The 22712-nt window shown below is 35.3% G+C and overlaps 1 protein-coding gene across 2 annotated transcripts in view; it reads left to right on the top strand.

Annotated features, from left to right (window-relative positions):
• Nucleotides 1–22712, top strand: part of INPP5A (inositol polyphosphate-5-phosphatase A) — a 299141-nt gene that overhangs the window by 94852 nt on the left and 181577 nt on the right. For both annotated transcript variants that reach the window (XM_063307365.1, XM_063307366.1), the window contains exon 4: nucleotides 1349–1436. In XM_063307365.1, the coding sequence (XP_063163435.1) occupies nucleotides 1349–1436 (88 nt within the window). The remainder of the gene's footprint in view (nucleotides 1–1348; nucleotides 1437–22712) is intronic.

Below are 22712 nucleotides of genomic sequence, written 5' to 3' on the forward strand. Positions count from 1 at the left end.
TTCCAGTGCTTTGCATATATTGAGTCAGGGTCAGTCTGGTTATTGGTGGTTCAGTGAAAAAAAAAAAAAAAAACCCCACTCGCGACAGTTACTCTGTCTTTTGATAATGTGCTATAGTTCTTTCCATCTTGACTGGATGCAATTTTTTTTCTGATTATTTCGCCTCTATAGAACAGTAATGAATTACATTCCACTTCAAAAAAAATTAGTCCCCATAGATCTTCTGTCTGATGTTATTTGATAATGATTTATTATTGGAGTATAATTTTTTTAGACATACTTTCACCACATAAGTGAATATGAAAAGAAATGGTATTTCCTGTGCTGAAAGAAGAGAAACAGTGCCCTCTCCTGAGCACTAGAAAGACTCTTAATGATACCAATCAAAGTGAATATTTGTAGCTCAGGGTTGAACTGTGGAGTCCTTGGTGCTCTCTGAGCCTTGTTGTTTTCTTGCAGATGTTCCATTGCCAGCATCTTCAGTGTGAAGAGGGAGTGGACCTTGCTCTCAGTTTATATACAGCAGCTTGCCCTGTTTGTGTTGGTGGGGGTGTTGTTAGTTAGCTAGTTAGTTAGTTTCAACTGGGAAACTGTGAGCATCCTAAACCAAGCCAAATCCAAAAACGCCAGAGAATTCCTGGAAGCCTGGCACTCAGATAAAGCAGCCATCAACAGACCCATAGAGGTAAACAACATTTACATACCGTTCAAAAGAGACAATAGAAAAGCCTAAAGACCAGTACACTCCCTTGACAGCAATCAACACCCAGATATGCAAAAATCGACACTAGGATTAACACCAGATGAACAACCAAACAGCACAATACACCCTAATCAAGGAACTATTAACTCAGTCAATCAATCAAGCAGCAAACAACAGCCCAATCAAAGAACTCCCAAGGAGAGAACAATACCCCCACCAACACACGTAGGGCAAGCCACCATATATAAACTGAGAGCAAGGCCCACTCCCTATTCGCACTGAAGATGTTGCCTAGTCTGGCAGTGAAATGGCTGCAAGAAAACAACATGGCTCAGAGAGCACCAAGGACTCCACAGACTCTTAATGATTCCCCTCTCATTTTTATTACACTAAGACTCCTTTTAGTAGAACATGTTTGAAGGATGCCTGTAAAGGTACATGGCTTGACTTTTGGAGGAGAACCCCCCAAAAATAGAATAGCAATTAATGACATACAGCAGTTTATTTCCATTGTTCATTCATAGCTGATTTCTCTTTTAGACTCCAAAAAAGTAAAGAGCTGTTAATATGTTTTGGTTTTTGTGAACAGCTCCTCAATATTTCAAAACAAATTTATTCTGCATGTCTTCTTTTTAAATCTTTCAGAGAATTGCTATCTAGTGATGCAATGAAAGACTACAACAGAGCCCGGGTTTATCTGGATGAAAATTTCAAGTCGCAGGAACATTTTACGGTATATTTCTTGACACTTTTGTGTATCTTCTGGATGACTTCACGTACTCATCTTTACAAAAGGTGGCCTTCCTTAGCCCAATAATCTCTAGATACAATTCCCAGTATTCTTGATCAAAAACTATGGTCAAGGAAATTCTAGGAGTTGCATTTTTGGCATATCTGGAGGAACCTGGTTGGGGAAGGATCACTTTATTTGAGAGTTATTGTGGGTGATAAAAATACAGTAGTGTATTTAATTTGCAGTTGCAGTGTACTTAATAAGAGTGCTCTAGATGTTAGCTCCATTTTTAAAGAGACAGAACAGACATTGTTTGTTAGCAGCAGTGTGATAATGACTGGAGATAATCCACCACATACAGTAGAATAGATGATTTTACATACCCATATAGTAGCAGACATTTCAGCTATGAAAACAAAAAGATTAATTACATATTTTAACTGCTTTTTAACATAAAAATCCTCACACAGTAGTAAGATATTAGTAACATAATATGCATATTATCACAAAATACAAGTTCACACATAATTCTAAACCAGAATTGGAAGTTTGTCTGAATTCTCATCCGCCCTTCCCCACCCCAAGATACATTTCTGATGTTATGGCTTTGAGTTATGAATTCTGGCTTGCTTAAGATTGCTATTGGGTTTGCCCTGAGAATCCACATCTCCTCAACAGAGTAACTGTCTCACAGACACACTCCCACAAACACAAAACTAAGAAAACCCCACAGAACTCCTATCAGCCACCCAATTAAAAAAGCACGAAAACCTATTCCACAAGAAACCAAGTTAAAAATTGTAAACAAATTGCATACAGTTTAAGAACCAGAAACCACAGACCACTGTATCTTCCCACAAACCCACAGGAAACCCTAGCCATATAAACAGCTGCATGTATTCAACCTATCCCCAGCCTTTCCAAGAACATAGGTTAAAAACACATACCCAGAATAAACAAAGGACATTCCATCAAACACCGACTGAAGCAGTCTTTTCTTGCTACTGAGAAGTCTTGGATACCACCTGTGTGCTTCTGAGAGAGAAAGAAAAGGAAAGCAAACCAGGAACCAGTCAACAGAGCCATAACTTCCTTTCTGTCTTGATATCTTCACAGTTTTATTCTTCTTTTTCCATCACCACACTAAAATCTGAGCAATATAATTTATATCAAATCTTGAGAAGGACAATAAGTGTATGTTATGGGTGCATTTAAGCACATGTGTATGTTTATGAGTTTGCCTTGCATCTGTTTCAGGTTCAAGTGTATCCCTGGACTATCATTGTGGGGGGAGAGCTATGTTAGTCTGTGGTGGCAAAAAAATCAGGAGGAATCTGATAGCACCTTTTCCAATTCACAAATTGTATTAAAAGGCATAAGCAAATATTTGTTATATATTCTCCTTCTTCAGTATATTTATTTCTTCAATATTCAGTTCATAAGTAGAATATTTGATTCAAGTTATAGAACTAGTGCCAGACTGAATGTATTTATTGTCTGTATTTATATAATATGCTTAACCTAGTTTCTGCATTAACCTTTTTTCTGGGCTTATACAATACAATGAACTATAAGCTAACTAAATGGCAGGAATTTAACACATCAAATTAAAACTGATCAATTGCGGTATGTTAAGTGAATGCTACCTCTAGATTTGTAACTGATCTGATTAGGCCAGCCTTTCTCAACCATTTGACCCTGGAGAAACTCTTGCAATATTTTTCAGGCCTCAGGGAACCCCTGCACATTCAGGCTCAAATATAGGCCAAAAGTTACAAAATTATTATATTTGTTTCATATGTAGGCCTGTATATATGTATTAACAGTGTTCTTAAACTGAAAATAAAGAATGAAACTTCTTTAATGTGAAGTTGCCCAAATTTGAAATAATCTTTTAAATAAATCCTGATCTCCTAGGGAACCGCTAGTGACCACTCACGGAACGCTAGGGTTTCACGGAACCCTAGTTGAGAAACCCTGGGTTAGGCTGTTGTATGAACACAGCCACAGGTTTGTTGTGGTTCAGCATCCTTTTACTCTTCCACCTGCACATCTTCCCAATACTGTTTTCATTTTTCTCAGATCTCATTCAATTTGTTGCCAGGGTAGGGGAATATACTGTGGTTATTCAGGTGTTGATTTTGGACTAAGTTCAAGTGCCGACTCAATCATGGAGTTTACTGGGTAACTTCAGGCCAGTCATTCTCACTCCAGCTACTTCCCAGCCTATCCAGTACTGTACTGCTTTGGGAATCAAATGGGGAGACCTCCAATGCATTCCATGTTGAACTCTCAGGGATAAGTCATGATAAAAAGGAAATGAATGAATACTTGATTTGTGTTAAAGAGTACTTGGTTTACAAACATCTGTGATGTCATATCAGATAAGAACTATATGATATAATGAACAAAACTGTGACTTGCTGAAATCAATATTGCTGTAAGTGTCTTAATTTATCAGAGAATCTGAAGACTGAACATAAGAAGGGAAGAGTACATCAGCCAAATAACAGACGGTGAACCAACATGAATACATTTGCAATGAATGCTGAAAATGTTTGACTTTCAGTATAAATGCCCCTACAGTGATGAATTTCAGTACTTTAAGCTAATGTTACCTTTAAATAAGACAGGAACTATGCTACAGTATAGAATAACATTACCTTAAAATCATGTTCTCATAATTACAAGAATTGTAAAGTTAATTTTTGTTAGATTAATGACATTTGAGCACTATTTTCAGTCAAGCCTGGCTCAATTAATTGGCCATTAACTTAAAAAGGAAATTGAATTGAATTTATCTTGTACATAAATCCAATGAGTGCTATTAATGGGTTTCAGAAAATTTCAGTGTGTTCTCAGAAATGGAAGAAACATGCTGGATCCTGATGAGCAAGGAACTTTTCTAAATATAATAAAATGATTCAGGAGGACTGATATAATTGAATTTAGTACAAGGAGAATTCAAATATTTGATTAGTTCTGAAGACCATTTTATCTCTGGAGGGAAAAAAGACTAAAATATTCTTGACTCCTTCCATCCCCCCAATCTCTCATGCTGAGCATACTCTCACCAGGAGGTGGAGCCAAGGTATTACTTTTACGCACAACTAAAGCCTCTTGGTGTGCAAACTATAGTGATCAGCTAAGAGAATATTCCTTTTGCAAATTTGAGGATATTCTGAAGGGTATATAGATCTAGATCTGGTTTCTGTGACACATCTGGATTCTAATGGGGTGGCTGTCCTCAGGTAGATTTCTCTTCACCCCAAAGCTTTTTTTGTTCCTTCCAAATTTAGTATAGAGGTTAGAAAGATTGAGAAGAAAGACAGGTTAGTTTTGCACTTGTGACATAGGATGAAGACTTTTGTGATGCACAGACTTAGTAAGCCTTCTGCCTCCTTTTTGTTCATCACTGCAATGCACGTGCTTAATATAGATGAACTTATTTAATTTATTTCTGTTTAAAATAATATTTTTCCTTCTAAAATGAGCTCAGAAAAAGATACAAACTATTGAACCAATAGATGTAGCAATTTTGTAGATTTATTTATAAATATAAGATTAAGATTTAATTTTTGTAATTTGAAAATCTAGCCGAAGTTCTATTTGGTTTGCATCTTTCTTCTGTATGGTTCCCCCCCCCCCCCGCCCCCAATAGAGGTGATTCTGACGAAGTTTCAGTCCTTAGTCCCAAGGAATAACTTGACTGTTATCTCCAAGTCAAAAACATATTAGGCCAGATTAGATGATAAGTTTATTTGAATGGGAGTAAAAGCATGCTTTAGATCCCGATCTACAAGGCTCCCCATCTCCTTTTGGATGCCATGGCAGGGCACCGTAACTTAGTCAGATGAGCTCTTCCCTACCAGTGGTTTCAGCTGGCCTATTTCATACAGTCAGTTTTCAGGAATTGGCAGTTCTAAGCCTATGTATGTTGGAAGGGGCCCTTACAGACACCTTGTTTCTTTCTCTGTTGCCTCTCTTTTTTCCCCTTGCCCTGAGGCCTCTTGTTTATGTACCTTTTTTATGATTTTAAAAGAGGGACTATTTGACATCATTTAGGCATGCAAAATAATTTGTTTGCCTTTGACAGCTTCAAAACAATCCACGTGGCAAATTGTTGTTGGAAGTGCCTACTCCCCTTTTCCTTTCCTTGTAATGAATGTAAACTGTTTTTTAAAATTTTGTATGTGTTTGCATGTGTATATACATACACATACAAACACACTTCAGATTCTTACGTGATTGAATTTTTTTCAGCTAAAGAACAGTCATATTAACCAGCTTTATATTGAATACAAATTTCAAATATAATGACCACTTTTTTTTTCTTATATGTTTCCAGAGATCATGTATTTTGGCAGTAAAACACATAATTAGAATCCCTTAAAAATGACCCTGACCCTTGACATTAGGACAGAAAGCAACTCCAAGGCTTCTTTAATGGCATTTCCAATTGTGAAACCTGTTGACAGTTTGGCTGATATTAATAAAAGGTCTATTAATTCTCATTGGCTGAGTTCACTCACCACCTTAGAATGATGTGCCAACCCAGACATGGTTTGCAAACCATCATTTATGGTTAGCCTTTTGTATGAAACAAATTAGCATGTTTTCTTTAAACCACGGTTAAAACAAATCATGGTTTGGTATATTCTTTATCATTAAGAAACCCTATGAAACTACAGCCTCTTTTTCAAATTGCAAATGTTTCATCTCCATATGAATATCCATGGCATCGGCATGCAGGTGAGGAGTTATTGTTAAAAAAACATATAAAGCTGCTGCGTTTGCAGAACTAATTGCAAAGTTCTTTTGATCTCTCTGTACATAACAGAGCACTATCAAAAATAACTGCATAATCTGTATACAGGATATACATACAGATTAACATAATTAAAAAATACATCCTGTCCCAAACAGCTAGAAGTCTTCATTTTGATTTTGGAGCAAGATGGAAATATAGACATCCAGGGGGATGGAAGAGGGTTCTGATGCAAATTGTGCACCTGACACGCTTGCATATGACATTACACATGTACAAATATGTGGAGCTTCTGTTGTGACATCATGATGCAACGTTTTGTCATTTTGGCATTACTGTGTCCAGTTGTGAATACCTATGAAAAGAGGACATTGATTAACTACGTTGCCAAGATACTACTAGCAAATAATAATTAAACCAAACTTTTAAAAATCCATTTTATAAACAGTGGCAATAGTTACTGCAAGGGCTTTTTGCATTTCTGCTGAACCTTGTTGGAATCTATTCAGAACTGTATTATGGGTTTGATTGATTGATCAGTTGATTCAGTTAGTTGACATTTTGCTTGTACAGAATGTAGTGCAGGGTAGATAACATTTGAGGGGTTGGGGCTTCAATTAATATTTTTGGAAGGTTGCAGAAGGCTTTCCGGTTATGTGATGATGTCAGTGGAAAAGGCAGGTTTAAAATTTTGAGTCTGCTTTTGGGATTATTTGGAGTTAGGGAGGCAAACCATTCAGCAGCCCCAGCTCTCGCCATGGCCTGAAATCTCTTTTTAAAAATCAATTTTGGATAGTTTTAAGGGATTTTAAGGATCGGAATGGTGTGCTTCTCAGAGGCTTCCTGCTCCTACTGTATTCACTTGTTTAAAACTCTAAAATTAATGTCAGAGAAATCCCTAAAATAGCCAGCTGGGGCCATTTTGATTGGGGCTTGTGGTTTGTAAAGGTTGAAATATGAGTGGCCACCTGCAAATACTTAATTTGTAAAAAAAAATATTGAAGTTATTATTGAAACAGATTTTATAATTTATTAAATCTGATGACTACTTAATAAAGTATAAATAGAGATGCTTCTCAAAAGATGCATATAAAATATCACATTTGATTTCAGACCCTGGGAGGTTTTGAAGGTTAATATGAAAAATATCTCCTCTCACTCTTTCTTCATTGATTGGCATTATACTGATTATTTTAAAAAGTAGTTTCAATTGCCTGGAAGATAAAAACTCCATAATACTCTGATCTTTTCTACTGTATTCATTCCCTTTTTCTCCTACTTGATCCTAAAAGCATTTATGGAATAAATGGAAAAGTATGGCACAACCAATCTCAATCCCCAAAGATCTGTGGTGCTCCCACTGTAATGACTTTCTGGAACCTATTAAAAACCTGGTTGTTCTCCCAGGCCTTATGATAGGATGGCTGAGGGGCCCCTCGCATTTTTATTTTTTGTGATACTGATGTAGTCTTCCAGTTGGTTGCTGGTTATAGGCTGTAGGTTTGTTGTTGTTGTTGTATGAATGTTTTTTTTTCTTTTTTCCATTTAATTATATGCTGTCCAGAGTCACTGAGGAGTCAGGTGGCCTCTAAATCAAATAAATAGTAATAAAAACCTGTTGGTGTATATATTCCCTGCCCCCAATAATAATGCAAACTTACACACTTTGTTTTACTCAATGAAATAGCTTGAAGAATAAAAGATGAAAGAATATTATGGTTCCAATTGCAGAGAACATATGTAACTCATATTGAACTGTCGGTAACAAAACATCTGTGGGTAAAAAGCCAAGATATTCAGAAAACACCAAGAACCCAACCAAATATTTTGGACTTGCAATATGGAAAGAAACAAACAGTTCATTCGCTTTGAAGTAGAGCGGAATTACATTACATTGTTAATTGATTAATTATTCTCAAATGTAGCTTTGGAGTAATTTCAAAGGATACATGCATAATTCTGCGGTGTACATAAAAAAAATATTTTTTATCACTGCATTTTCAGTACTAATCAAGGAACCAGTTGGGTTCCTAAAATACAACAGTATGTCCTCCAACTTATCTTATAGTTCTCCTACAGGAAAAGGAGAATTCAACACTGCAATCTTACATGTGTCTAATTAGAAATATGTGCTATTATGTTTAAGAGTCTTTAGGCTAGCTTTCGAGATAAACAAGATTTTTTATAGATCACTAGATCTTATGCTGGATATTTTTTAAAACGTGCATTATTGTGTTATATGCAGTTGTCATGGAATGCAGTGAAAAATATTTTCTTAATATGCAGTAATTATTTCATATTTAAAAAACCTCTTCCTTTGAGCCAGTTTCTGGCTACAGTGATTTAAGTTTTATGTTAGGAAAGGGTCATATCATTTGAAAAATAAATAATTTCTAAACATTAAAAAAAAATACAGCCTCCAAACTCTTCATTTGTCAAATAGCTTATCAGTGCAAGTATACACAATGAAGTAGCCACTGCAAAATTAGTGTCTTTTTGTTACTGTTTTAAGAGGAATGGTTAAACTGGTAATCTTAATTATAGCCCATTTTTATCATAAACTTTGTCCTGGAATATGAAAAAGTTTGCCTATTGCCCTTAAAGTAAAAGTGACAGGATTTTACTGTATAATTCTTCGTAAGTGAGCTTATGTATATATGTTATATTGATTGTTTCTGGGTAAGTATTGATTACCTATTATCTATTTCTTTTCTAATCAATCACAGCACATCTGGATCTGTGCTCAATGTTTCAATTGGTGTTTTGAAATAGTGTCTGGCAGAGAACAACAGTTTTGCCTAATAAGTGATGAACATTTAAACACACCCATTTTATTCTTTCCAACCCAAGGGAATGTTGGACAGAAATTATGGAAAGGGACTTAGACTTTATATTGTCCATAATAGGATAAATCTCTGAAAACAGAAGTGAACAGGATCAAATTTGATGTGGGAGGAACAAAAGAAAAATTAAGTCTGAAAATGCTAGATTTCTGCTAGAAGCTGCGAGGAAAAAAATTCCTCCAGTGTATCCCCACGAGAAAGGCAATTGAGCTGTGGCTTAGAATATTCCCAACTGTTGTAGTCTAAGTCACTCTCCCTCCCAGTCGTGGGACACTGAGCAGAATATATGTGGCCCATCCCATGCTTCCCAGTGCCACATATGAAGGGCACTGGGAAGCATGAAGGGGAGAAATACAACCTGTTACTTCGTTATGCAGAAGAAAATACAAATGCCTCCTATAGCCGACACTGGTGAAGGATTAGAAAGGATTCCAAAAGTCATCCTCTGCATATTTTCCCTACCTTGTTGATATTTTTCATGAAATATCAGGTTAATCTCAGAAGCCTATGAATGAAAATCATGACAAATGCATTTGTGTATAGGTAAATGACCCCCCCTCTCTTTTCCCCTCTCTGCTTTATGTATAAAGAGAAGTCTGTGTTTGTGTTTGTGTATTAGTTGACTCACTCTCCCAATAAGATCCCTTTGTAGTCTGCACCATCTCCAGAGTGAAGGCAGCGAGAGGCTCTTCCCTTGCCAAGCTGTACATTGTAACATACGGGCAGGAATAGAGGAGAGCAGAGCAGATAGGAACATGTGGCAAGATTCAGGCACCATGGTATATTATAATACCCGTAGTCTGATTTTGGCATAGCATGATATGGGGACTCAGCCATTTTGGTCTATACTCTGTGGTTGATACCCCAGTGTTGCCTGAAACTAGGCTGTTGTGACTTAGACAACAAGTTACAGGTGGTCCTCACTTAACTACCACAATTGGGACCAGCAATTCTGTTGCTAAGCAACATGGTTGTTAAGTGAAACATTACATGACGGTGCCTGACCTACGACATCAGTTCCACTGTGGTCATTAAGCAAATCACCCACGATCGTTAAGTGAGACATCATGTGACCACAACTTGTGATTTACTGCTGGCTTCTCCATTGACTTTGTCAGAAGCTGGCTGTGATGCTTATAAACGGCAATCACGTGATTGCGGGATATTGTGATGGTCATAAAAGTGTGACAATTGTGAAGCACCTGAATTTTGATCACATGACCATGGGGATATTGTGACGGTCATAAGTTCGAGGACCAGTCATAAAGTTTTTTCAGCGCCATTGTAACTTTGAACAGTCACTAAACTGGATGGTCATTAACCAAGGATTACTTGTATAGGTTTAGTGAGAGCATTTGAACTAAAGTCCATCAGAAAGAGACTTAATTAGGCTGTCATTCCATACATATTTTCTGTGGAGTAAGTCCTACTAAACTAAGCAGACTCAGTCTGTAATTCTATATGTTCTATATGTTGTCAGTTAAATTTTCTTAGGCCATTGCTTGTCTCCTGAATAGACATATACAGATCTGCTATGTTCACTCATCTGTTGTTTCAGAAAGTAAGTTTTATAAAATAATTTTTAAAAAATCCTTTTGTGCTCTCAGAGGAAAATGTAGTAGCAGGATAAAGCATGATTGTTCAACAAGGTGTCTTGTCTGTGACACACAATATCCACTGATTTTTGTGAGGCTTGAATAGAAACTAATGGGCTTTTTAAAATTTGAATGTAGTGTGGCAGTGATGGAAGTAGGAAAAAAACCTTTTGAAAGGCATATATTATGCTAGATAAAGTTCTCTTCTTGGAACAGGGCTGTCTCTTTGGTGGTAAAATCAGAAAATAATTGCTTACAAAATAATGCAGTGCTACATGAAAAAAACTTGCTAATGCATTTGCCAGTAGACATTCAGCTAATTCATAAATAAGAACACTGTGACTTGCTGGATAAATAGCATGAATGCTATTTAGTGTTATGAACTAATGGGTATATTAGAGCTTTAGAATTATTGCATTTACCATAATGAAGTATTGATGGCAGAAAAGAAAGCAGCACTTCATTCTATATGCTGTTTTTTATATTAAAATCATAGGACAGTCTGAAGTAACATCTTCTCTATTTTCCAATAGAAACTTCAGTCATGTGCAGCACAATGAATTTAACTGATAGATAGATATTCTAAATAATGCACGAATTTCCAAATATATTATGTATTACCTATTTAGAATTTCACACTAGAGGCATTAATTCATAAAATTTATTAATAGATTTATATTTCTGACTCATAAGGATAATAACTTGTTGAACATTCTACTTGTGAAACATATTCCAGACATATAACTATGTTAATACACAAAACGTAATCATTTCATGGAGATAAGCCCCATCGGATACAGTACAATTTATATCTGATCTACCTGAATAGGATTATACTGTACTAATACACTGAAACTAATCTTAACTATGGCTAATGCTACTTAGATTTTATGCTTCAATTAGATTTAAGAACAAATTCAGATTCAGAAAACAGATTAAAGACACCACAGAAACTGTTCAGTGAAGAAAGGGATCTACCATAGTTAATGTATCTGCAAATAACTGGAAAAATAAAAAGTGATCTTTAAAAAGAATGAAGAACATTGAGAAATACGTTAGAATTTGAAATGCTTATACAAAATCAAGACCATTTATTAGAGCTATTTATAAGTTGTTACTGAAATATGATACAAAGATAGAACAAATTAAAAACTGTTGGATAAAATGGATGCAAAATTTGAGAGAAGAAAATAATTTAAATGGGCAAATTCTGGTTGGTTCTACGTGGCATCAACTAAGTATATGGTAATCAAGTTGTCTCTCAGCCATATTTTGGGACTTCTGGGTGGAAAACATGTCGGACTGACATGTCTTCGCAAAACTGGTGCCACAGCCAAGGCAAATACTGGAGACATAAAACTGGTAATTCTAGAGAAATATGTACTTTTCTGAAAGACACAGATATTTCTCAAGAATAGATATGTTTTGGATTTCTAAGAAACTCACTACATGTATGAAAAAAATAAAGATATTACCAAAAACTCAGATCATAACCCTGTACCTTTGACATATAAGAAGAAAGGCAAAACTCATAAATGGAGGCTTAATGAGACTGTGTTGCAAAAAGTATGTCGGCCATGTTTTTTTATTCTCCTTTTGTTTCTTAGCACCCTTTAGTAGTTACAACAATGGTTTAGGAACTGCTGCTCTGAGGTGTTATTGCATAATGCTGCTCTAAATATTTAATGGCTCTTAGCTGTTTTCAGTTAATATGCCAATATAAAATTCATACAGTCTGTATATCATATATGGAATAAATGACATAAATTGAACACAGGCTCTCTCTCTCTATATATATATATATAAATTTGCTCCAAAACTGAGAATACAAGACAATGATCAAGTAACAATATGCATGTGGTTTGGTGGATCACAGATGTGGGTGTTTCATTAATTACTCAGAAGTATTACAGCACCAATTGGAAAAAAGATTTTCTCAACAATATTCTGTTTGTACACAAACTCTCTTGATCAGATCTTGTACCTGTAAGTATGTGTCGGTGTGTCACAAATTAAATGTAGTGAAAGATCTTTTTTAAAAGAAAAGCCTTGCATCAATACTTTCTGCAACTTACAAGGCAGAAAAAAGTCCTGTTTTGCATTATTAGTTTAACGTGTATCATATGATGCAGCAGGTTTTACTATTTTATTAAAAACAAAAAGTAACTGAATTCCGAACTTCTTTTATTTTAGCTTTTTGTTCTTTGATTTGAGTATTCAAATGCCAGAAATACTTATTTGTTCTTTTGTTAAATTTAACAATGGTTGCAATGTACCACTCAAACTAGACACTCTCTCACACTAAGAAAATGTTTTTACTTAGATGTAGAGGGCTTTCCAAGTGTCTATTGATCAGTGTTCTCCAACAGCACAGAAATAATGTGTCTAATTTAACTGGCCACATGGAGGAGTATAGGAAAAGCATTACTTATCCCCTGAAAGGCTTAGAATATCAATAGTAGGACATAACATTAATGACTTTCCTATACTGCAGCCTCAAAAATGGCTAAATGAGGAAGAAATTATGCATTTGTTTTCCTATAATTTCACCAGTTGTCTTGTTTTACTGCAGTGCTAAGGCATTAAGAGTGAAATGTCACACCAAGACTTCTTTCCTGACGATTTGCCTGACATGCAAACTATGCAGCTTTCTTTTCCCTGCACCCTTCCTTCACAATACAAGGGAAAAGACTGCCCATTTTAGAGCCAAGTGATTGGCCCTCCTAGGTGAATACTATGGAACTTGCAATTATTTCAATCTCAGTTTTGCAAGTTCTCTGACAGATCAATTCCACACACACCCCAGATCAGCCACTGCAGTGCCAGTAACAGAGCACTGTGCAAACACACTGTAGTATGTGCTTGCTGTGTCAGGTGGAAGAGACAGGAGAGCAGATCATGGCTTTTAAATAGAGTGCCATTCAGTATAAGGAACACACATGGACATTTTCATACTGGGTATTTCTCACTTTCTGTCCCACATCTCTTGCTTTTAGAGAGAGGCAGATAGGATACACATGACATGATTACATAAGGTTCTCTCTTGCAAAATGTTAAGGAAAAAATGGGAGGAGCTGAAGGCAAGTGGGGAGGGGGTCCCTGGATTCTCTCTCCTGCTCTTGGTCTCAACTCCTGATAAAAAGAGTGTCTCAGTTCTCATCTCTGTTTGATGAAGAAATACTTGCCTTTTTCTGTAGCAATTGCAGAGTCTTTCCTATTGTTATAGGGAAAAGACCATAGTTACAAAGAGCCTCCAGACACATGGCTGCTGCTTTCAGCAACAACTCCGTGACCTATATCTCTGTTTTAAATCACAGCCATCCCTTAACTCTACCTTTTTGCATTCTGCACATGGATAAGTAGGCTCTATTGAAGTGAATTGCTTAAAGAAGTGGGATAGAGTCATCCCAGGGTTATTTATATGTTGCATTTAAATCTTATTTTCTGCCCAGAAGTACAAGGCAACATGGAATTTTATCTTCACAACAATCCTGTGAGATACATTAAGCTGAAATATAGTGATTGGTGGAAAACCATTCATTGAGCTTCATGGTTGAGTTGAGATTTGCACATGGATCTCACCAATCATTCTGATTATTCCATAACATTGGCTTTTGGATGGAAAAAATCTCCATCTTTATTTTAGGATGTATTTGCTTAAAAATAGGCATCATTAAGGACTAAATTGCTGTTGGGTTTAGCCTTCCTATAAAATCATGTTGACATTTTTGTTATTGTAATTTCCAAGTCCACTTCAAACAAATAACCTACGTAGGGATAATCATTAGGTTTATAGAACCATGCCTGTTTAACCAATACATCTAACATAGGAATACAATCAGATTTGACAGTTGCAAGACATTTTAAAAATAAAACAAATATCAGCATAATTACATTTTTAAACTGCAACTCTTTTGTTAGAAATTTGTTGGACTGATCCTTAATATTGAAAATGACCAAGAAAGTCAGTATTAAAACATTAAAAACATTATATGAGATTTCACTATCATATATTATATACTAGTAAGCATTATATTTCATTAGTATAGGTGTTTGTCAACCAGCCTGGGAATCCAGCTTGTTTTATAGAATGGAATGGAATGGAATGGAATGGAATGGAATGGAATGGAATGGAATGGAATGGAATGGAATAGAATAGAATAGAATAGAATAGAATAGAATAGAATAGAATAGAATAGAATAGAATACTTTATTGGCCAAGTATGATTAGACGTACAAGGAATTTGACTTCAGTGGAAGAGCTCTCAATATATTTACATAACATCAAAAATAAACAATAGTAAAGTAATAATGTTACTTACTAAAACTATACAATCAAGAAAGAAAAAAAAATAGAAGGAATATCTGGTGCCCTCCACATGTTTTGGCCTATATACCTGAAGCATACATAAAACAAGATTGTTGCTGTAGTGTTTTACAGAAATCACTTAAGGAGGGAGAAATATGAAATACAGATGGCAGCATTAAAACCAAGAAAGAAGGCCATATAAAAACAGGAATAAACACTGCCAATCTTTTAAATAACTTTTGAAATAAAAATGTGATCTAAATATGTAAATAGGAAGAATCCATTAGGCTTTTCCAAAGAGAGAACTGGACTTCCACAACAGCATTTTCACTACTAAAAAGGCCCTGTCCAAGTCAGGGATTACTCCAGCTGGACTGTTAAATAGAAAGATGATAGCTCTAATCTACTTTTAGATGTGAATGTTTGTATTAGATTGGATATTGTAAGCTATAATTTTTAAAAAGTGAATTAAAGGTAATTGAGATTATCTGAAGCTGTTCTTAAGGTTCAGGCAGACTTACATAAAAAGGCTTATTCTTAATATACTGTAGGTCAGTACCAAAAAGTTCCTTAGACACAAATAATACAATGATCACCCATCCTTTAATTTTAAAACAAGCTTCATCTAAGTATCATCTAGTTACTTTGATAAGCAAATAAAAGAAATTGACTCAGATACAGACTTATTTTTTTGTGTCTAAAAGAAAAGAAAAGTTCTAATTTCAGAGGGAGAGAGTAATTTTAGTTCATGCTAACCTTGAATTTCTCTGTGATACCAACTGATGTTTTGTTACTTTTTATACTGGCAGTTTTACACACTTAAATCCTACACTGGCATACACATGCACGGATGCTGAGGCTGTAAGGTGATGTGAATGTCTTCTTTTGACACTTCACTTTTCAAAGTGAGCTTCAGTCTAATCCCTTAGCTAATATGGTGCATGAAAACAGATGATACGCTGATGGCTTTTAGATATGCCTAGTGACTTTTAAAGTGTGAAAGAAACAAAGCTTGGAGATAATGAGATTTATATAGTATCATGATTTTAAAGACACAGTTTTATTCTGTGAGCCTTATATAAACAATTTTGAAAATTCTACTTTATATATGAAAATAGGAAACATGAAAAATGTATACTACATCACTCTCAGGACTAACTGAAATTAGTAAACTGGGTTGTCTCAATCTTTGTAATATTCAGTTTAAATAGTGCAAAATAGACTTAAAATACTTTCTTAAAAACAAAGTGTACTTCTAATGTGTTTTAAAACATGAACATTACAAATTAGAGATATCCATAATCACATCACCTTTGCAAACTGAGTCAATGGTAGCATACTATTTATTGTTGTTGTTGTTATGTTTTTATTCATCAAGGAATAGAACAGTACAAAGAACAAACAAAAGGAATCGTATCTTTGGTGTTCTTTGGAAATTTGAATTCCATCCAGTGAGGATTTTTTGTAAATCCATAGTTGATATAGCCAAAATATTTAGTTCTTGTAAAAATGTGTTTAGTTTGTTTGTCCTAATGCACCAATAAATATAGGGATGACTTTGGAAGATCTTTTCTATAATCTATCCATTTTGATTGTTAGATACTTATCTTTTGGATTGTTTTTTTAAAAAAATTCTTCCATTGTGCTATCACGGGTTTTCTGTGTGTGTGTGCCTTTGAGTCATTGTTGACTCATGACAACTGCCTTGACTAGTCCCTGCAGTTTTTGTGGCAAGGTTTTTCAGAAGTGGTTTGCCATTGCCTCCTTCCTAGGGCTGAAAGAGAATGACTGACCCAAGGTTACCCAACTGGCTTCGTGCCTAACATGGACTAGAACTCACGGTCTCCCAGTTTCTAGCCCAGTGCCTTAATCGCTACACCAAACTAGCTCTTTCCTGGGTTATTGCCACATTTTAAAAAATTACCTTTTTCAATTATTGTTATATCTAGTGTGTTGTCCTAGATGGCGATTAGTTTGTATGCAAAAATCCCATAAAATTTTAACTTCATAATTTTCAACAACTTTTCCACTTAGGGGATTATACTACATTCAGGAAAACCAGAAATTAATTTTTTTGCACAGATGTCAGTGGATCATGGCGGCTCCCCTGACATGCCTTTCTGACAGTCTGAGCAATTCTGTTGCATCATGTGATCCACAGTTTTGTTGTTTTCTTTACAAAATCTCCGTATGCTGTTGTTTAATATATGTTGAATCCTTGATTTCAACATTTTTGTTTGTAATGCTCATTCTTGAGCTGTAAAAATTAGTCCTTCTGTTTCCTTTTTGATGGTGCCAGCTTGTAACGATTGACAATTCCTGGTCTTTTCCACTTTATTTTCAGGGGGGTTTTTTGTAATAATTTATTTTTCCAATTTTCTAGAGTTTTCCACCATTTAGTTTTATAGTCATTTATTTTTGTTTGTTTGTTTTTCTGCTACTTTCAGGATGTTTCTTCTGTAAACTGCAATCAGCATTTGCTCTTTGCTTGGCATGATGTAATCATTTAATCTACATTTTTCTTTCAACTAACTATTTTGCCTGCAGTAAACTACAGCTTCTCACTTTTCATGTTTAACGCTCCTTTTAAATATTCTAAACGTTAACTTCACCATACAAGATGTTATCTGATTCAACTATTCCTAGGTGTTTGTAGTTTTCCTCTATGGGCAAAGATTTTATGAGATTCCCATTTTTGCATTGTATACCTTCATTTTGTACCATTTTTCCCCTCCTTACACTGAGCATCACACATTATCAAATCAAAATTCCAGTTTGATTTCACTACAACATATTCTTATATTATTAAGTAAGGATTCCATTTCAGTTTTTGATTTTCCATCATCCTACTTCAAATCATCTTGTATAACAGGTGTGATATTTTCTACTTCGTTTTAACAGTTCATATTCAAGTTTTGTTTCATTCAGTATATGAGTGAGGGGTATCAGTGAGATGATAAAAGCAACGGGGATAGTGAATCTCCTTGAAAAATTCCTCTCCTTATATTTACATTTCCATTTTCTTCACTATTTACCATCAAAGTTGTTTTCCATTTTTTCACAGCTTCTTTTACAAAATTCTGAATGTTTGCCCTAATGCAAACATTACTGTATCCAACTATGTGGAAAAGAATCAAATGCCTCTTTATAATCAATACAAACCATTTGTAACTTGGTTTTTCTTCACTTGAAGTTTTATCAATCAGCCATTGATTATTTCTTCCTTGTAAATTTCTGCAGTTACGTTTCTGTTCACATGGGTACGATTAGTTTTTGAATATGTAACTTGAAATCACAGTTGCTAATATACTAGTTAGCAACTTGAACATTGCCAGCAAGTAAGTAATTGATCTGTAGTTGCTTACAGCTACATCCTTGCCTCTTTTATTATAAAAAATGTTCTACCAGTCGTCATGCATTCTTCAACTTTTCCAGTTTGTCTTTCATAGAGAGTCATCAGATATTTAAGCCAAAATAAATGTACTTCATTTTTTCCCATTGCACTCTTGTTCTTAACCTTTTTGTTTGCTTTTTAATCATCTCTGATGTTATGACTGTATCATCCATTTTGACTGAGCCAATGTTTTTTTCACTTTCATTTATCCATGTTGCATCTTTATTATGTTCTTTCGGGTTATGCCAGATGTCACTTCAAATTTTTAATATTTCATCTTTAGCAGGGCAAGCATGTTTATAATATTTCCCAGAAGTGATTTATAAAACAAATGCTGGTTTGATTTATTTTACCTTAACATCATTCCATTTTCTTTGAGATAGCTTTTGTTTTAATTCTTCTGAAACTTCCTTAATTTTCTTAGCACCAGGATTATGTTTTCTGTAAACGTTTCCTGGTCTTATTATTTATAGATTTTCTTTCCTTCAAATTTTTCATATTATTGATATCAGCTCATAAGTATCATCTTTCCAAATGAAATTTCTATTTGGGTGATTGTTGCTTTTGTTTTACAGCATCGTATCTCTACTCTGTTATCACTGCTGCTATGCTATTATTATTATTACCTTTATTATATGCATATATACAATATGGTTTCTTACATATTGTTCAGTATCACCTTCCATTTAAGCATTTAATAAGATCAAGAATAGCTTTATAGCAGAGATCTCCAGGTAGATTTGCAAAATGACTGAGAGTTTAACACGGTATCTCTTCTCCCCATTATAGATTACTTCTTTTGCATCACTGAATTTTGGTACTTCACTGTGTTTTACAGACATTCCCTTTGTGATTGTTTTAACTAGAAAACAAAGCACTATAAATGGATTATTTCTCTGCAATAAATAAATAAATAAGAAAGTATATAAATTCAATTTGTCAGATATTCATCCTTTTCAAAATTCAGCATGGATTTCTATAGCTCAGAATTTAGGTTATGCCACCAGAGTTGTTAGGAAAATTGTAACAAAAGGTTTCAGTAACACTAGAATGAGTGTTGCTGTATTTGTGGTGCTGAAAGGAGGGCCAAAAGGACAATGGCAATAGCAGGAGGTTACAAAATAGTGTCCTACAGTCCCTTGATGTTGGTCAGAGAATTGGAGCTTACTGGATTTGAACTGAAGATATCTACTCTTGTTTTGTAAGACAGAGATATCCTTAGATTTCTTAGGTTGAGTGATCCCAAATGTTAAAACAACTTGGTGCTTGGAGAAAATGGTATCATCAGGTGCATTCCAAATTTTCCACTCTTCAAATAATTTAGTCTAGAGTTCATTGAAAGGTAATGAGGGTTGTAGACAGATTAACTTGCAGGGCATCAAATTGGGGAAGCTTGTTCTGTTGTATTTGTATCACCATATTTTCTGGGGCTTAGCATGTGGAGGTAGTCATTTGAAGATTTCCTTATTCATCAAAAATGACTATTCACTCCATATGCCTAGCACTGGAACAGTCAAGCATAACTGAGCATTATTAGTATAGTTTCTGTAACGGCCTGCATACTTTCTTTAGCAGCAAACTGATTGAAAAGCTAGTATGTTCCATTCAGGATTCATTGCTGCAGATTATACAAAAGCACACAGCTGCAACTCTTACTTCCATTGGCTATAACTCTGCATCCCTTTGTGGTGGAAATTTATATTGAGAAACAATTATTTAAGGTTCAAATTTCCTGTTTAGAATTAAGAGAGAAAAATAGTTTCAACAATGCTTGTATGTAATAAGGTATTTACATGCCAGATAATATGTGACATCACAGAAGTTAATCTGTTTTGCTCCTCCTTCATGTGACCTTTACAGTGATGGTGGGGGATTGAAATTAACATGGACATGTTTCTAGGTGCCACCTTTCCCCAACATTTTAATTGTATATTGTGTGAGGAGTTTTATTTAGATAGTAAGCACTTATTATATAAAATGTTAACACCAACCAAATGGTTCAGTACAAGATTGTTCTTTGTGTTTGTGTAGTCTTTATTTGTAAATGGCTACATCTTCCTTGATTATAGTCCCTGAATTCAGGTTAGAGTTACTTAGCTGCAAGAAAAGCATCTAATTTTCTGATGGAAAGGAAGCAGCACATGTTGCAGCAAAGATGTCAGGGCAGGTGATCTGCTGACTGCGTTTCTAACTTTACCACCTTTCTCCTCAACCCTTGTGATTGATAGAGCCACTGGAGTCAATGGATGATGGTTCTTTACTGCTGAAGTTCCCATCTTCCACTCCCACACCCTTTCTCTGTATTGTTTTTGTAATATTTTGGGAAATACAGCATATGGAAAAATAATGGTAGCTTTACAGATATTGCCTAGTAAAGCGGCAGTGGGGGTTTTAAAAAAGAACGAATGCATTCATGATGGGGGACTACATCTGCTTTATGAAACAGATTATCTCTTTTTCTCCTTTCTTCTCCTTTCCCATCCCCCCCCCCATCTTTATGCTGGGCAGAAGACAGGTCTGATAAAGTGAGAGGAAACAAGATTGGTTTTCTAAGGGCACTAGGCCCTTCATGATCAGCTAAATCACAGGCTGTCTCACTCCCTGGCTGGGTAATGACCTGCTCCCTGCACCATGGCACCTGCACCCCCCGTGGGACATTATGATGTGCACCTAGGCAACTGCAGGGGCCCACACTGAAGGTGAAGCTGTCATATCGATCTTTTTAGCTCTAAAATATGAGCCACTTTACTCTGCTCTCTGACGCTGTGATGTGAAAAATAATAACTTGGATCCAAATTAAAAATATTGATCTCTGGAAGGTGTTGAAAGTAAATAAACACCTTCCGAAGTTTTCGGGTCAGCCGAGAAATGGTATTCAGCAGTAAATGTGTCGGCATGTCAGAATCCAGGGTTCTTGATCTGTTTTTCCTTTTGAATTGATTTTTCATTATTTACTTCCTAAAAGTGTTGGAATTTGGTCCTCCATTGCTAAATCCCAGTGTTCGGGCAAATTATTTCTATGGGGCTTCTGAGGTGCTCCTAATCCACTCACTCATTGATTGATTGATTTTTGACTCAATAAACTTGCATTACCCTTGCTTTATTTAAGACTTCCATCATAATTTTTTGTACATTTAGGCTTGACTTTTTTATTTCCCTCTAACAGATGAGCTGACATTGGACTATCAAACATGTGGGAAAACAATTGCCACAAGGTTAATTTTATTGCTAGCTCCATGCATTTTAAGTAGGTGCTAGGTATTTTCCACTCCCGACTGATAAATTGCTGTTGAACCACTAAAGCTTAACAGTGAATGGGAGCACAGTAACTACAACAAAAATCCACTTATATAAATGTATTGCAGAGCAAACAGGAGGGAGACAGAACATTTTATTTCAGTGGTGGGTTTTTTTTGTTATTTAAATGTTCAAGAAAAGAACAAGCCTTTTGTAATAAACCACTTATTGTAATGTTATTAATGTAGTAAAGTGATTGAAATGGTTGTATGTTCCTACTAGTTGAGATAGAATTCTGCAGTTGGGTTTAATAGGTATTTTATCCTTGGTAAACAATCAGTCTGTCTGTTGGCTTATTTCTCTGAGAAAATATTTCTGGAAATAAAAGCATTCTGATACACTTTTTCTAATAGATTCACACAAAGTGATTTTCGTGAAAGTATGTTATCAATGGTTTTTTTGTAAAACTGGCCCTAAAGGATGAATTCTGTGGAGCTATTAACAGGAAATGGAATTAATTATCCATGTTGGTTTGTTTTTAGGACGGATACTTGATGAAGTTGCTGGTACCTTATTGCAGTGATCATTGTGTTGTTTTGCTTTCTTTTCTTTTCCTTTTCTGCAGATCTTGGGCTTCCCCCAAACTGTCCCATGCCATCTGTTTATGGTTATGTCCAAAAAAGATCTGTGCTTACGTCCATACCTGGCTGTTAGTATGTTGCAAGGGAGGTGTCTTAGTGACCTGCATTGGATTTCCTTTTTTTTTCCAGCACTAAGCTGCATATGTTAATGGTTCAGGTTTCTGCAGGTACATTAAACATTACCTTAATATTTTTAGTCCATTCAAAGTCTTAAAACTTGGGAAGAACTTATAATGCTGAAAAAACATGCCATTTGTTATGATTTACTGCTGCACTTAGATATGTGGGATTGGTGGTAATTCCATCAATCACATAGGGCCTTCTCCTTATACACTGAGTACCATTTATTTATTTGCTTATTTGTTAGGCTTGGGAGCTGCTTCAATCTCAACCTACTCAAAGGAGCATATGTTGCATCTGCAGCAATGGTTAAAATAGTACAGTAACAATTTTTAATCAACATTAATCCCATTGCACCTTAAAAACGAC

This window comes from Candoia aspera, chromosome 6, assembly GCF_035149785.1.
Source record: "Candoia aspera isolate rCanAsp1 chromosome 6, rCanAsp1.hap2, whole genome shotgun sequence".
Classification (NCBI taxonomy): Eukaryota; Metazoa; Chordata; class Lepidosauria; order Squamata; family Boidae; genus Candoia; species Candoia aspera.